The sequence below is a fragment of the Salvia hispanica genome, chromosome 1, assembly GCF_029641045.1.
Source record: "Salvia hispanica isolate PSC_SH4W2 chromosome 1, Shi_PSC_v1, whole genome shotgun sequence".
In the NCBI taxonomy this organism is placed as follows: Eukaryota; Viridiplantae; Streptophyta; class Magnoliopsida; order Lamiales; family Lamiaceae; genus Salvia; species Salvia hispanica.
Window position 1 is genome coordinate 8,236,746 of NC_142692.1, and position 12,893 is coordinate 8,249,638.

The 12,893-nt window shown below is 37.5% G+C and overlaps 2 protein-coding genes across 5 annotated transcripts; both read right to left on the reverse strand.

Annotated features, from left to right (window-relative positions):
* Nucleotides 1–115: 115 nt before the first annotated feature.
* Nucleotides 116–5,453, reverse strand: LACS9 (long chain acyl-CoA synthetase 9). 3 transcript variants are annotated; one of them, XM_048127164.2, is made up of 12 exons: nt 5,296–5,453; nt 3,939–4,405; nt 3,693–3,773; nt 3,223–3,501; nt 2,586–2,717; nt 2,288–2,461; nt 1,952–2,181; nt 1,670–1,787; nt 1,364–1,495; nt 1,158–1,292; nt 788–994; nt 116–439 (listed from the first exon to the last, which is right to left on the reverse strand). In XM_048127164.2, exons 2-12 carry the CDS (start codon nt 4,380–4,382, stop codon nt 272–274), a joined length of 2,100 nt encoding a protein of 699 aa, XP_047983121.1. In that variant the 5' UTR covers nt 4,383–4,405; nt 5,296–5,453; the 3' UTR covers nt 116–271. The 3 variants fall into 3 exon arrangements, with proteins under 3 accessions (XP_047983121.1, XP_047983122.1, XP_088918995.1); XM_048127165.2 differs by having other exon boundaries at nt 3,939–4,397; nt 5,296–5,440; XM_089062869.1 differs by lacking the exon at nt 5,296–5,453 and adding an exon at nt 5,034–5,051.
* A 1,174-nt stretch (nt 5,454–6,627) lies between these two features.
* On the reverse strand, nt 6,628–12,069 carry TPR8 (Tetratricopeptide repeat (TPR)-like superfamily protein). 2 transcript variants are annotated; one of them, XM_048127497.2, is made up of 10 exons: nt 11,945–12,069; nt 11,630–11,847; nt 11,178–11,211; nt 10,547–10,677; nt 8,987–9,053; nt 8,303–8,402; nt 7,993–8,156; nt 7,613–7,659; nt 7,471–7,521; nt 6,628–7,280 (listed from the first exon to the last, which is right to left on the reverse strand). In XM_048127497.2, the coding sequence occupies exons 1-10, from the start codon at nt 12,015–12,017 to the stop codon at nt 6,921–6,923; spliced, it is 1,245 nt and encodes a 414-aa protein (XP_047983454.2). In that variant the 5' UTR covers nt 12,018–12,069; the 3' UTR covers nt 6,628–6,920. The 2 variants fall into 2 exon arrangements, with proteins under 2 accessions (XP_047983454.2, XP_088921173.1); XM_089065047.1 differs by having other exon boundaries at nt 11,618–11,847.
* Nucleotides 12,070–12,893: the final 824 nt, after the last annotated feature.

Genomic DNA, 12,893 nt, shown 5'->3' on the forward strand with positions numbered 1-12,893 from the left:
AAAACTCAGTTATCACATATTGAAAATTCTGTAGCTAATTAATTTTCTTGAAATATTTAAGTTCTCACATGAAACCAAGAAAAGACACACACACACACACAAGATTTTGGTGGTATGAAGAGAGCAAAGACCAGAAACAGTATTTTAGTACAGTACATGAAAGTGAGTTTTTTTTTCTCTTTGGAGAAATGAAGCAACAGAAAATTAAAGGATAAACACCTCTGCAAGATTGCTGTGAAATCTACAAAAAAGGGTATTTCTGAAAACTGGTTTATGAAGAGTATAGCTTGGAAAGATCCTCAGAGAAGGTTTTCCTAATCACTTCTCTCTTGAGCTTCAGAGCAGCAGTGACGAGACCCGATTCCGGTGTCCAAGCTTCAGACAGTACTTTAATCTTTGCAGGAACCTCAAACTTCTCCAATTTTGCTGCCTTTGCTTCCTGCAACATTCACACCAATTTATATGGAACTGTTTCACTTAAGGGTGCTTACTCGAGGATAGAGCAATTTTGAGCTTGTTTTTTTTAATCTTGCCGTTCAAATATTCGACCATATGTTTTGTCAATCTAATCTATCACAAACTCATGTGCCCTACATTGACTCGGGAAATGGTGTCACTTAGGGATGTGGTTGATAGAACAATTTTGACGTTGTTTGATCATCTAGTCCTTCAAATACTCGACCATATCATATATCCCGCCAACCTAATCTGTCACCTAAAGTGACGACCACTTGATAGACTCGATGGGAAATAGAGGATTCGTTCAAGACAAGAAAAGGGGGAGTACCTTGAGGAATGAGTTGGAGATTTCCTTGAGAGTCTCTTCCTTTTGGCACAAGTCAGCAAAATCGGAATATTGAATTCCTTGTTTCGAAGCCCAAGCTTCCAATGCTTGTTGTGAAGCCACCACCAAAGCCACACAGTAATTGTATAAAGAATCAGCATGCACCATGATGTTCTCCACGTATGGGCTGACGATCAGAGCAGTCTCAACCTATGTACCAAAGTTGTCAGTTGTCTGCCCCGACAAGGATTGCATGGTCAATTGGGCAGAATAACACAACATTTTAAAAAATCATGTGGAAGTTGCAAATTATGGGCAGACATTGTGTTATTTCTGGCAATTAACCATTTCGAACGTTTAGTTTGTACAGTACCTTCCCCAGGGATACGTATTCTCCATGTTGAAGTTTAACAATGTCCTTCTTACGATCAATTATCTCGAGGCAACCATCGGCATGGAACTGCCCGATGTCACCAGTGTAGAACCATCTTGTTCCTCTCTCATCCACCTTTAGGCATCAGATGAACAATCAGAGGCTTCTATTGGTACAGATGAAAGGTTAAACCACAAATAAATTACCTTGTAAACTTCAGTTGTTTTCTCATCATTCTTGAAGTATCCAAGAGTAACATTAGGTCCACCGATGACAATCTCACCACGTGGCTTTGGAGTGTCGCTAATTAAATATCCGCCTTCAGGCCAATCAATCAACTGAAAATTTGTTCAGAGATCATCATTGAAAAGAGAGAAAGAAAAACAAATAATTTTTTTAGAAAAAGTAAGTGCAAAGTATTTTTATCCTTAATGTATTAGTCTTCACACAAGGATGAGGAGTCACGTTTCATGCGGGTATCATCAAAGTGGATTAAGACTAGATGCAATTACCTTAACAACTGAGCAAGGCAGAGGAGCACCAACACGACCAACAGATGGATCGTCGTATTCACTAAAAGTCCCACCAGCACAGGTCTCAGTAAGACCGTACCCTTGACCAATTGGAGCACTGAAGATAACAAACAAGTCGAAGTGGAGTGAATTAGTCCATCAGATCAGCGAAAAAGGAAGACAAACTCTCATAGTCCAAATGAAGGATTAAAAACAGTAATGCATTTCTTAGGGCTAATACATTAAATATTTTAATTCTTTCAAGCTTATAGAAATACTAACCCAAGACATATATTAATAAATCTTTGGGTGTCAGCAGAAAGAGGGGCTCCTCCAGATAGTATGAAGCGAATACGACCACCCAAAATAGCTCGAACTTTTCTGAACACCAGAAGGTCCCATAGAAACCTCTCCAATCCCCAAGCCCCAAACCAACTTCCATTTATTGCAGACAATCGGCGAGAATATGCCAAATCGAATAGTGTCTTTGGGAGTCCACCAGTGGCATCTATCTGAAGTTTTACCAGTGGGTTTTAGTGCACATAAATTTACTCACAAAACTCATTAGAAACAAAAATGAAAGCACTTAATTGCCAGTTTGTATGAAATATTGCATACCTTTTTACGCACACCATCTCTAACACGATCAAGAATGGCAGGTACTGCTGCCAGAAGTGTTGGCATTAGCACCGACGCATCCCCTTTGGTTCCCTTCTTTATCTTGTTTGAAGTATCGGTGAGAGTTAAAGGAGACCCATATCCTATCGAACTTCCAATGGCAGGCATAATATTCTACAGCAAAATGGTATGATGGAAAAAAAAGCATCAAGCAACAGACAAGCATATATGAGTTAAAAGTTAAAGGTGGGCAATTTGACTTTCAAGAATTAGTCGAGTACTTCAGAGAAGGCCATACCTCAGCTGCTAGTTCCAGAATATGGGCCAGTGGCAGGTATGCTAGATAAACATCATCTTGTCCTAGTCCGGGAACAATAGTCATCACAGCAGATAATGTAGCTAAAATGTTACCATGTGTCATCATCACACCCTATTTGAACAGAAACGGAGATGGTGAAAGGAAAGAAGAGTCGGTTATATATACGTAAGCATCTTCCAGATTGCATGACCAAGTATAATGTGTAATCATCACACCCTATATGAACAGAAAAGGAAGGGGTGAAAGGAAAGGTAAGCATCGGTCATATGAATGTAGGCATCTTCACAACAGACATATTAGAATTTTAAACTACAGTTGTGAATTATGAACTTCCTCAGAATATCATATCTTCCTAACAAAAGCAAATATAGAAACACGAGATGATACTTCCATAGGAGTTACACATTAAATTTTTCTTTCTTCACTTGTGAAAACTAAGTCAAAAACAAAATTAAAAAAAAATACAGAACTCCAATGTCGTGATCATCATGATTCACAGGTGACGCTCATGGAAACATATCACAGGAGGGTGAGCAATTACGAAAGCTCTGAACCAATAACATACGTCAACCTGATTGTGTTGCTCAAATAGCAAAAGTCGTACACTCGTACTAACCTTGGGCATACCAGTACTACCACTTGTGTACATTATCACAGCAATATCAGCTGAAAGAGGTAACTCTGGATCAACTGGATTTTCGCGGCCCAGCTTCTCTACATCCAAGAATGAAGTGACAGTCCACCCGCTGCTTCCAGACACCAGACTAACCAGTGAAGCATCTGACTGGAATTCATCATCCATGCATATAATACGCTTGACGGTGTCAAGTTGTCCACTAACGTTTGCTATTTTCTTCAGTTCCTTGTGTCCACAGATCACAGTTGTGACTTCTGTCTAAAGAACACAATGCAAAATATAAGTGTCATGTCACCGACTCACCACAAAGGAAATTAACTAATAAAGTGAACAGACTAAAGCTGAATGTATTCAGCAATTTTAGCTAGTACAAACATTATGGAAAAGGAGTTGGGTGCGCATGCCCGTGCACATGTCTGTGCGTGTGTGTGTGAGAGAGAGAGAGAGACCTCATTAAATGAGTGACATAGTGCCTCTTCACCTAGAGATGCATAGATGGTCACAACTGTTATATTGCGCCTGAAACAAGCCTGATCAAAGAAAAATACAAATTATAAATTAGTAGTTTCGAATTATATTGTGATCAGTTATGTCAAGTTTAAAGCATACACAACCCATTAAATAGATAAATATAGAAGTAGTATTGGTCTTCACTTGATACAAGGGTTCAAACCCAAAAACAGGACACAACATACCTGCAGCGCAATTAACCATTCTTCACGTGTGTCAGCAAAGATTGCCGCGCGTTCTCCCCTTTGATGTCCAAGTTGCACTAAACCAGAGGAGAAATGGCATACGGATTCAAAAGCTTGCCCATAACTTATCCATTCATATTCACCCAAATGGAGCTTCTCAAAAGACTTCCCACCAGATATCTCGACTGATCTTGCAATCAATTTCCGTGTCCCTAGCAATCTCCTGTTAGAATATTTTTGGCATGACTGCTCAAAAAGCTCAGCAAGGGTCGTAATCCCGTCCCAGGCTGATTCGATGGGTGAAGTGAACCGGTAGTTTCTGATTGCATAACCATTATCTCCACCAACATCCGCAGGCAGACCCCTTTTCTTCTCCTTCTTCGTGCTACGCACCAGGAGCGTTAGCAGAATTGGAATGATGGCACCAACATAATAAGGGCCCATTCTTCAAAACGCTGCCTGAAAGCCTAAGGACACAGAATCAGAAACCTTTAAAGCCAAACAAGACTTTGTCAAGAAAACCTTTAATGATGGATTATCACAGAATGACAGGAAGCCTATCTAACAAGTAAAAATGCACCTGCAGCTGACTATTTCAAATGCTCAAGGGACGTTTACTTTTCATGATTGAGTATTTTTATCCTCATTACTAGCATTTCTTCAATCCTTCCCTTACAATCCATCTTAGTAAATAACGGATTAAACTATGCTATTTTTATCAGTAGATGCTAATCCTCCAAAAGTAAACCCTCCCTAAATAGATTAGGTGTCAAAATAAAAAAGTCCAATGAAGTTACTCTCACATAAACCAATTCTTACTATCCTGAGCAAGTAGCCTAATTTCCCAGATAAAAGTAATTTTCAGCATCGCATCATCTCATCTACAAGGTCGTTTTCATTATAGATCAATAAGCCCTCAGCATTTATTAAAAAACCTATTCTTCCACAAATAGAATCAATAACAAAAAAAACCATCCAATACAAAAACGCCAGATCAAACACACTATTAAAAGAATCCAAAACCAGTGAAGTATACATCCCCAAGAAGTCAAATAGAAACGCTTCCATATCCAAATTGCTCGAGCATTCTCTCACCATTGAAGGATACAAATTTCGAAAACTCCATTAGCTCCCCTAACCCTCCCGAGAGGATGAAACATAACAAAAGTAAACAATCCCATTTCAAGAAACTGAAAAACAAGGCATAAGCATTCGAAAAACACAAACTTTAGCAATCAAGATCATAACTTTTTACAAAATGCAATACAATTCATACAAATTCGAGCAACAAATGATCCCCATTAAGCGAAATCAATCTGAATTGGATGACACAAGAGGGGTAAAGAAACATCCTCACCTTCTAAACTGGGTTGGCGGAAAGAACAATGAATAAAGAGGCTGTGAGTGTCAAGAGGAGTGAGAGTGGTTGTGGTGGTGCATGTTAGAGTGGATTCTTGTTATTGCTGTGGGCTTTTTGGAAAATAGGGGGTTTTGCAAGGTTTTATTTAGACCACACGCATTGAAATTTCAGTAGTTTTTTTTGTTGGCTGGATTTTTACTGAAATCAGCTGGATTTTTGTGGATGCCATTTTATGTACTCAACGAAATTGAATGACTACTAATCTAGACTAATTATATTTACCTAGTCTATTAAAAATGACATGTTTCACTTTCCTAAGTTGATTGATAAATGCCTCAAAAAATATACTCAAATCTCCAAGTTCGGTAATTTTTGTTCAAGTTCGAAATTTTAGGCTCTGACTCTTTTTATATATTTGGAATTTTGGAGTCATTTCATTGATTTAGAAATGAATTGACAAGTGTAATTGCTGAGACATTTATTGATGAAGATATCAAGTTTGTTTTTTTATTGTAGTACTATTATTTTATTTTCGGAAAACGGTACAGGTGTTTCAATTAAGATGTACTATTTGATGTATATATTACACATATTTGAAATAATAGTTGAGAAATCTAGAAGGTTGTATACTGAAAACATAATTTGATACACGCGTTACTTGTAACATGTGGTTATAAATACATCATAAAATTTGCACTACTACTTTTTTATAAGATAGTATAATTGTTGTTACTATATTTTTAAAAATTTAGTTTCCGTGGGTCAGCCGTGAACAGCTCATTCTTGGATTTATGGAGTGCAAGCTTGGACAAAAATAGTTAACTGGAACTTTGTACAAAAAGGTACCACTATAAATCAATTATCGACCAACGAATAGCCAATACCAAAAGCCAAATTTTGTAACTTAGTCAATTCTCAATTCTCATAGTACTTTTGCAAGGGCATATTCTCGAAAAATTACTAAGGTTAGATCAATTGTCAAGATTAGTAGAATAATTGTGATCAAATTCAAATTTTATGATTTTCCCCCTTTTTTTAAACTTGTGAAGAATTTGACCAAATTTTATAATTTTCAAACAATTTATTTTTTCACAAAATAAACCAAAATAATAAGATTTCGCCCATTACAACCCTGAAACGGCATTTAGAAAACAATCTATTTTTTCGACAAAAATTAGTTTCATATTGTTGTTTACAACCTAATTTAGTCCAATCAACAAAGAGAGACAAGTCACAAGATGAAACACATTTAAAGGTTTGAGAAAATTAAAATAAAGCTCTATTATTAAGTTTTTACAGCTTAATTTAATATAATCAACAAATAGAGACTAGGTAGAAGTGAGGGCTTGTCAGAGCCACAACTTAATTCAATTATTGTGGGATTAATAATTCGATTGTTAATTAATACATTTCCCTCGAACAAACTGAAAACATTTGCCCATATAGAGGGATAATTCAAAATTTCAAATTTACCTGAATTTGCATTATACATCCAGCAACCAAGACTCTGCTCCTGCGCAAATCTATTGAGTAGAGCTGCAGTAGGGTTCTCAAAATAAGTCAAAAGTAGAGATCGAGTTTGAGGACTGTACAAGCGTTTGTTCAAGCAGTAAATCGTTGTCTCAGCTCGGAGCTGGTCTTCCATTGTTGTTATCTTGTTGATTCCCATTGGGTGATGCTCCAGAGAACATCCCCATCATAGACCTGAAAGCACCAGATATTTCCTCGGGCAGTTCATTGACGTTGAAATTTACATTGCCATCGACTCTGACTCCTGGCTCGTTGTGTGGACCAGCTTGACTTGCTCCCTCAGGCCCATCTTGGAACATGTTGCCAGTCATATTCATCACCATGCTAGTGATATCAGGGGGGAAACCGTTCATGTTGAAAGGCATGGAAAACGGAGGTGCTGATGCGGAACTACTTCTTGGTCGACCTTCATGTTGGTGGCTGGACTGTCCATGACTCGTGGAGGTAGAACTCTGTCGAAGGGAGACAGAAGCTATATGAAGTTTGGAACTATTGCTCATATTAAAAAAAGTAAGTTGAATCTGTCAATATGTTGTTTGATGTTTTATTCCCACCAAGTTTTGCTTTGTAAGAACCATCTTTCAGAAATATCAGACAAAAGTCGCAAATATGAAATTTTATATCTCGCTTCGCTAGTATTACCTGACCAGATCCTGCCCTGTGTTGCTCATTTTTCAGCTTCATTTCGGCAACCTTAAGAGTAAGAAAATAAGAATGATACAAGATAATAACCATATTTAACCACTGATGAGTCCTACAATATCAATAGCATATGTCAACTAACCCGGATATTTTCTTTCACTGAAGCGTTATTAGGTTCCAGCTGCAAGGCTGCCAACAAGACAATAATTCTATAAGATTCCACTTTTGCATGCCATACATCTTCACAAGGTCAACTTATATGATCTCAACTAACAAATTCACAGAACCATTACATAACGGCAGGTACATAACATCATTGATGTCTGAAACAAAATCAAAGGTTTTGTATGAGTTTTTTCCATACCATTCCATCTAAAGCTTATGTATGAAAAGTATGTCACCTATTGAAACTGACAGAAGAGTCTTGAGCAACTGAGATGTAACTGATCTCTGATTAAAATCACAGTTCATTTTATTTATTCAACTTGAAAGGAAAAGTTTTCTTCAATTAAAACCGCCAACCTTTTGAAAATCCTTTATCAATAGCATCCCTGTACTTCCCTTGAGCATAGTAAGCAAATCCTAGGCGACTATAAGCCTTGCTATAATTTGGATTGATCTCTATGGATTTCAAACAATCCCGAACTGCTTCATCATATCGCTGAATCTGGGTATATGCAGCTGCCCTGAAAAATATTAGGTAAGCGCTAAGGACTTGAAAAAAACCCAACAATACATGTGAGATATTGACAAAACTAGGATTTCATTTAATGGTATGAAGGCTGAAGACATAGAATGGATAACTTTTAATCTACATAAATATGATACTGACCTGTTGCAGTAGTAAACAGCATTGCCTTCACATAAGGCAATAGCAAAGGTATATAGTTCAATTGCTTCTGTGTAGAGTTTAGACTGCATGGCCTTGTTACCTAACACAAGAAGGTGCGGAACAACAATATTTTTAAAAAAAAAGATGAGCAATCCTCAAGGTGATGACATCCCAAGTCCCAACCAAAGATAACACTAAAATCTTCGGAAACAAAAAAAAAACACTTAAATTTTTTTATTTTTACCAAAAACACTTATATTTCCTGAAATACAATAGTTGTTTCCAAATGTTATCATTGATAAAGTTTTTCATATTTTCCCTAAGTCAATTTTAGAATTCCATTATGTATTTTAAAGTGGAACTTCTAGTAACTTAGCAGTTGATAGAGCATCAAAGTCATAGTTTTTATGTACTAACTACTAACACTTGAGGGGTACACTAAAGGAGTTAAAGGGGTTCCCACCCAACGGCATTGCGAAATATTTGATTGGCAATTCAACTTTTTACAGAGTTCTCACAAATATGTATCCTTTTGACTTTGATCAACATATGTTTTCTTTACAGTTACATTATTGCAGAATCATGTAGTTAAGAAACATGGGACCATGGCATATTCGTTTCTTTTTACATTATTGACAATTGTGTATCAAAGCCTTTTGCCTGAAGTATATCAAATGTAGGTACCTTGTGTTTTGAAGGTCTCTGCCAGCATTTTCTGATCAAAAGTTTGACACCCTGTTGTCTGCATTTCCTGCTGACACCAAGAAAATGATATACCATCAAATGAATCACCAAAGTCCAAAACATCTATAACTATATTGGCTCACTCATCTGATGTTGTCGATAAGACGGCTTGACAATGAAGAAATGTCTAGTGCATGCACCATATAAATAGTGGCGAAGCCACTTGAGGCCGGGGGGGGGGGGGGGGGAGGGCATGGTCCCCCCACCAATTTCAATGTTTAGTATATTATGCATACATATATTCACATGGATAGAAATGATAACTAGTGCAGATGGTTGCTGATTCTAGCTTACCACCATGAAGTACAGTGTTCAAATCCTCTTAGTGCCTAAACAATCATACACTTTGTTTGTTAGTTTCAAATGTTTAGTTTTAGTTTATATGCATTGTATGTTTTTGTTTCACAAAGTTTCTTTTGTTTAGTTTATCCTTAGGTTTTGTTCTATAAATGTAATACATCATATAATATCATTACATTTTAATTTCAGTTATGAATAGATGGAAAAGTGAAATAATAATTTCGCACATATTATCCATCTTTCTCGTATTCCTTACTTAGGTTGCATCAGTTTTTGGTGACCACGAAACCAAAATTATCTTACAGCTATAAATAGTAAATTGGGCCCTCCAACATTAATATTCTGGCTTCTCCATATAAGTACGATACAAGTGGAACAAGATTCCCACTTGATTAGGGCTGGCAAAACATACCGAAATACCGCACTTACCATACCGAAAAAATACCGAAAATACCGAATTTTCGGTATACCGCACTTTTCGGTACGGTATGATACCTTACCGGTAGATTAAGGTACGGTAAAGGTATGGATTTTGCATATACCGCGGTATACCGCATCATACCGCAATTACGGTATGTACTGCAAAATTACGGTATATACCGTAATTTTGCGGTATATACCGTTAATAAATATATTTTTTTAATATATATATTATTTATAAAATCATAATATTTATATTTTTAAAACTAAAGAAAGATTAGAGGCATAATTCGTAAAGCAGTAGCAGCCATCATTAATTCATTATTCTGACCTAATTCTAAATCTCAATTCTTCAATATTTTATATATCAAACAGGTATGATTTGCGGTATACCGTACGGCATACCGAAGTATCGGTAAGGTAAAGGTTTTCAAATTTTGACATACCGAAAAAATTCGGTAAGGTATAGGTATGACATTTAGTCATACCGCAATTTGCGGTACGGTATGCGGTATGGCATTCTCGGTGCGGTATACCGTACCGTGCCAACCCTACACTTGATTAGTTGATATCAACAAAATAAACGAACTTGGTCAAGTGACATCACTGACATGCATAACAAAAAGAAACTCTTGGCCAAGAAAGGGCTAGTGAAGCATTAAATGGGAGCTATCGGTTATCTACGCTTCCCACACCACTAATTTTGAATCAACAAGCCATATAAAATGATGCAAATTTAAAACTATAAGTAGTTTCCATATCAAGCTAAGCACCTCATACCTGCACAGCATTATGAAATAGGTTTGTTGCTCTATCAAGCTCGATCTGATCATCATTCCCATCAGGCATTCTTCTGAAATAGTGGATGTTTTCAAGAGCACCAAAAAACTGACCAAAAAGTTCATCTTTTCCTGTTAATTTAAAATAGAGTGTTATCCTTTATCGGAAGAAATCATTCTTAACTTATATAAGGGAAAATATACAACTGGTCCCTGCTATTTACATTCTCAAGCACCAACTTAAGGATAACTAGGCAAAAAAAACCTCCTCACATAGATGGCAAACATAAAGATATATCTGGTATTCTATCCTTGTCTCCACACTTTCACCGAATCAACTTAGTCAAACCTAAAGGCTAAAGCAGCATAACTAATATTCAGAATGCTGAAATATACATGTAGTGTGACTTTTATGCCATAGGTTTTTATTTCATGACAATGTGTTCCCAGTAGGACTGAAAATTGATTACACCCCCAATGTACGAGTACCAGTACTAACGGAAAAGGGATAAGGAGATAAAATCTTTATCACACTCCAGTAACAAGGGGTACTTCCTATATTGCTCATATGAATTCTTACATGCATAAAAACCATATAATCAATCTACATAGGAAAAAGTGTTGCAGCCTACCAAGTGAATGTGGCTCCCGTGTTCTGTCCTTATCCTGAAATAGAACATCATAGAATTAGAGCCAGGCATGACATAAAATAGCACCAGAACATCAAATGAAAATACTTATTACCTAACACCTGCTCCAACAGATATCAAGTCTCTGCTAATTGCCAAACTTAAAGAGAGGCTTTGCCCCAAAAAGGCAAAAACAAAGATTTCTACTTTCCAACAGGTTGTGTTTTGATTATCTAGATCAGTACAATGGATTTAGGAGACTCTAATCAAATGACTTAACATCAAACCTATCCAATTTTTAACCTTATCAAATAGGTAACTAGTTGTGTCGTGCAAAAAAAAAAATCGTGTGGATAGATAAAATGTACAGTTGCAATTCAGTCAAAACCTAAACACGAACAATCACAATCCAAATATCACAAGCAACAAAGTAAGAAGAGGACCGATGATTGTACTCCCGCATCCTTCCCACTAGACGAAGCCGGCGCCTCGGAATCAGAAACACCATTATTACCGATACGCCTCCCAGATTCTACTCTTGAGCTGAAAATGTCGACTAACGAATCACAATTCGACCGACTATCGATTGAAGACTGATCAATCTTAAAAACCTCCGCCAAGCATTCCTTTGCAACTTGAAGCACTTCAGCGTCAGCTCCGTCCGACAGCTCAACTGTGTATATTCAACAAATAATTTTATTTCAGCTCAACACAATTATTGATCGAGAAGTGAAACGAAAGCACGTGTTAGCGGCGGCGGAGAGAGTTACCGGAGTTGAGGAAGTGGAGGAAGGACCGGGCGATGCGGGTGGAGAGAGGGGAATCGGTTTTCAGATTCGCCATTGATAGACGATGCAAACCTTTGCGCAAATTTGTTTTTCCTTTGCTTGTTTGTAAATTATTCACACGCTAGGAATAATACTATTAATACTACTAATATAAAAATAATAGTAGTGTTTTAATTTAGGGTTAGCAATTTTTTAAAAAAATTATTAATTTTTTTCCATGTACAGTACTTCAAATTTAACATATAATATTATGGACTTTGATCGGGATATCAATTTCCTACCGACTATAGATTTAGGGTTCTGGCTTGTTAAAATGACATGGAAGACGGGTAATAATTTAATTAATGACGTGGAACATCACTTAGAGCATTCGCAATGGTGCTCGGCCGGGGGAGACGACTCGCCCCGGCAGGACGAGACCGCAACGAGTTGTTGTTGCGAGTGACTCACCGACCACCATAAAGAGCATCTCGCCGTTGTGACCACTACTCGGTCTGTGGAGCACTGGAGCTAACGTGGTTGTGTGGAACTATTGAACACAATATAAAGATGCTTCGCATGCATTTCAGATGTGCAAACGAAGATATCCAAAAGTTAAGCGGCCTCTTCAACAATGAAATGAGTCAGATCGGCAGATCGAGCGAAGCCAACGTTTTGGCGGTGGCCATGCTTCTCTCCAAACTGACACCCATAGAGCCTTTAAAGCATATCAGTACTTGGAAAAATGTTTGCCATGATAAATGGACGGGTGGAATCGAATCCTCCTCGGGTTCCACCTCCATACAATCGATATCGCGTACCAATCCCGACGAGGACGAGGTTGTAAGCCAGTTCGCTGGAGCTCATTTGCATGGTTTTGACGCTAGTGCAAGTGGTTCCGGAATCGGTTCGGGGTGTCGTCCACTTGGGACGAAGGCGGCTAAAGCTAGCC

Excerpts from the sequence above, each read along its gene's own strand:
- LACS9 (XM_048127164.2), bottom strand. The coding sequence starts at position 4,382 with ATGGGCCCTTATTATGTTGGTGCCATCATTCCAATTCTGCTAACGCTC. Across the intron at positions 3,774-3,938 it reads AATGGTTAATTGCGCTGCAG|GCTTGTTTCAGGCGCAATAT; the intron begins GTATGTTGTGTC and ends TTCTTTGATCAG. Across the intron at positions 1,496-1,669 it reads TGCCTTGCTCAGTTGTTAAG|TTGATTGATTGGCCTGAAGG; the intron begins GTAATTGCATCT and ends ACAAATTTTCAG.
- TPR8 (XM_089065047.1), bottom strand. The coding sequence starts at position 12,017 with ATGGCGAATCTGAAAACCGATTCCCCTCTCTCCACCCGCATCGCCCGG. Across the intron at positions 11,212-11,617 it reads ATGCGGGAGTACAATCATCG|GATAAGGACAGAACACGGGA; the intron begins GTCCTCTTCTTA and ends GTTCTATTTCAG. Across the intron at positions 10,678-11,177 it reads ACGGGAGCCACATTCACTTG|GAAAAGATGAACTTTTTGGT; the intron begins GTAGGCTGCAAC and ends TTAAATTAACAG.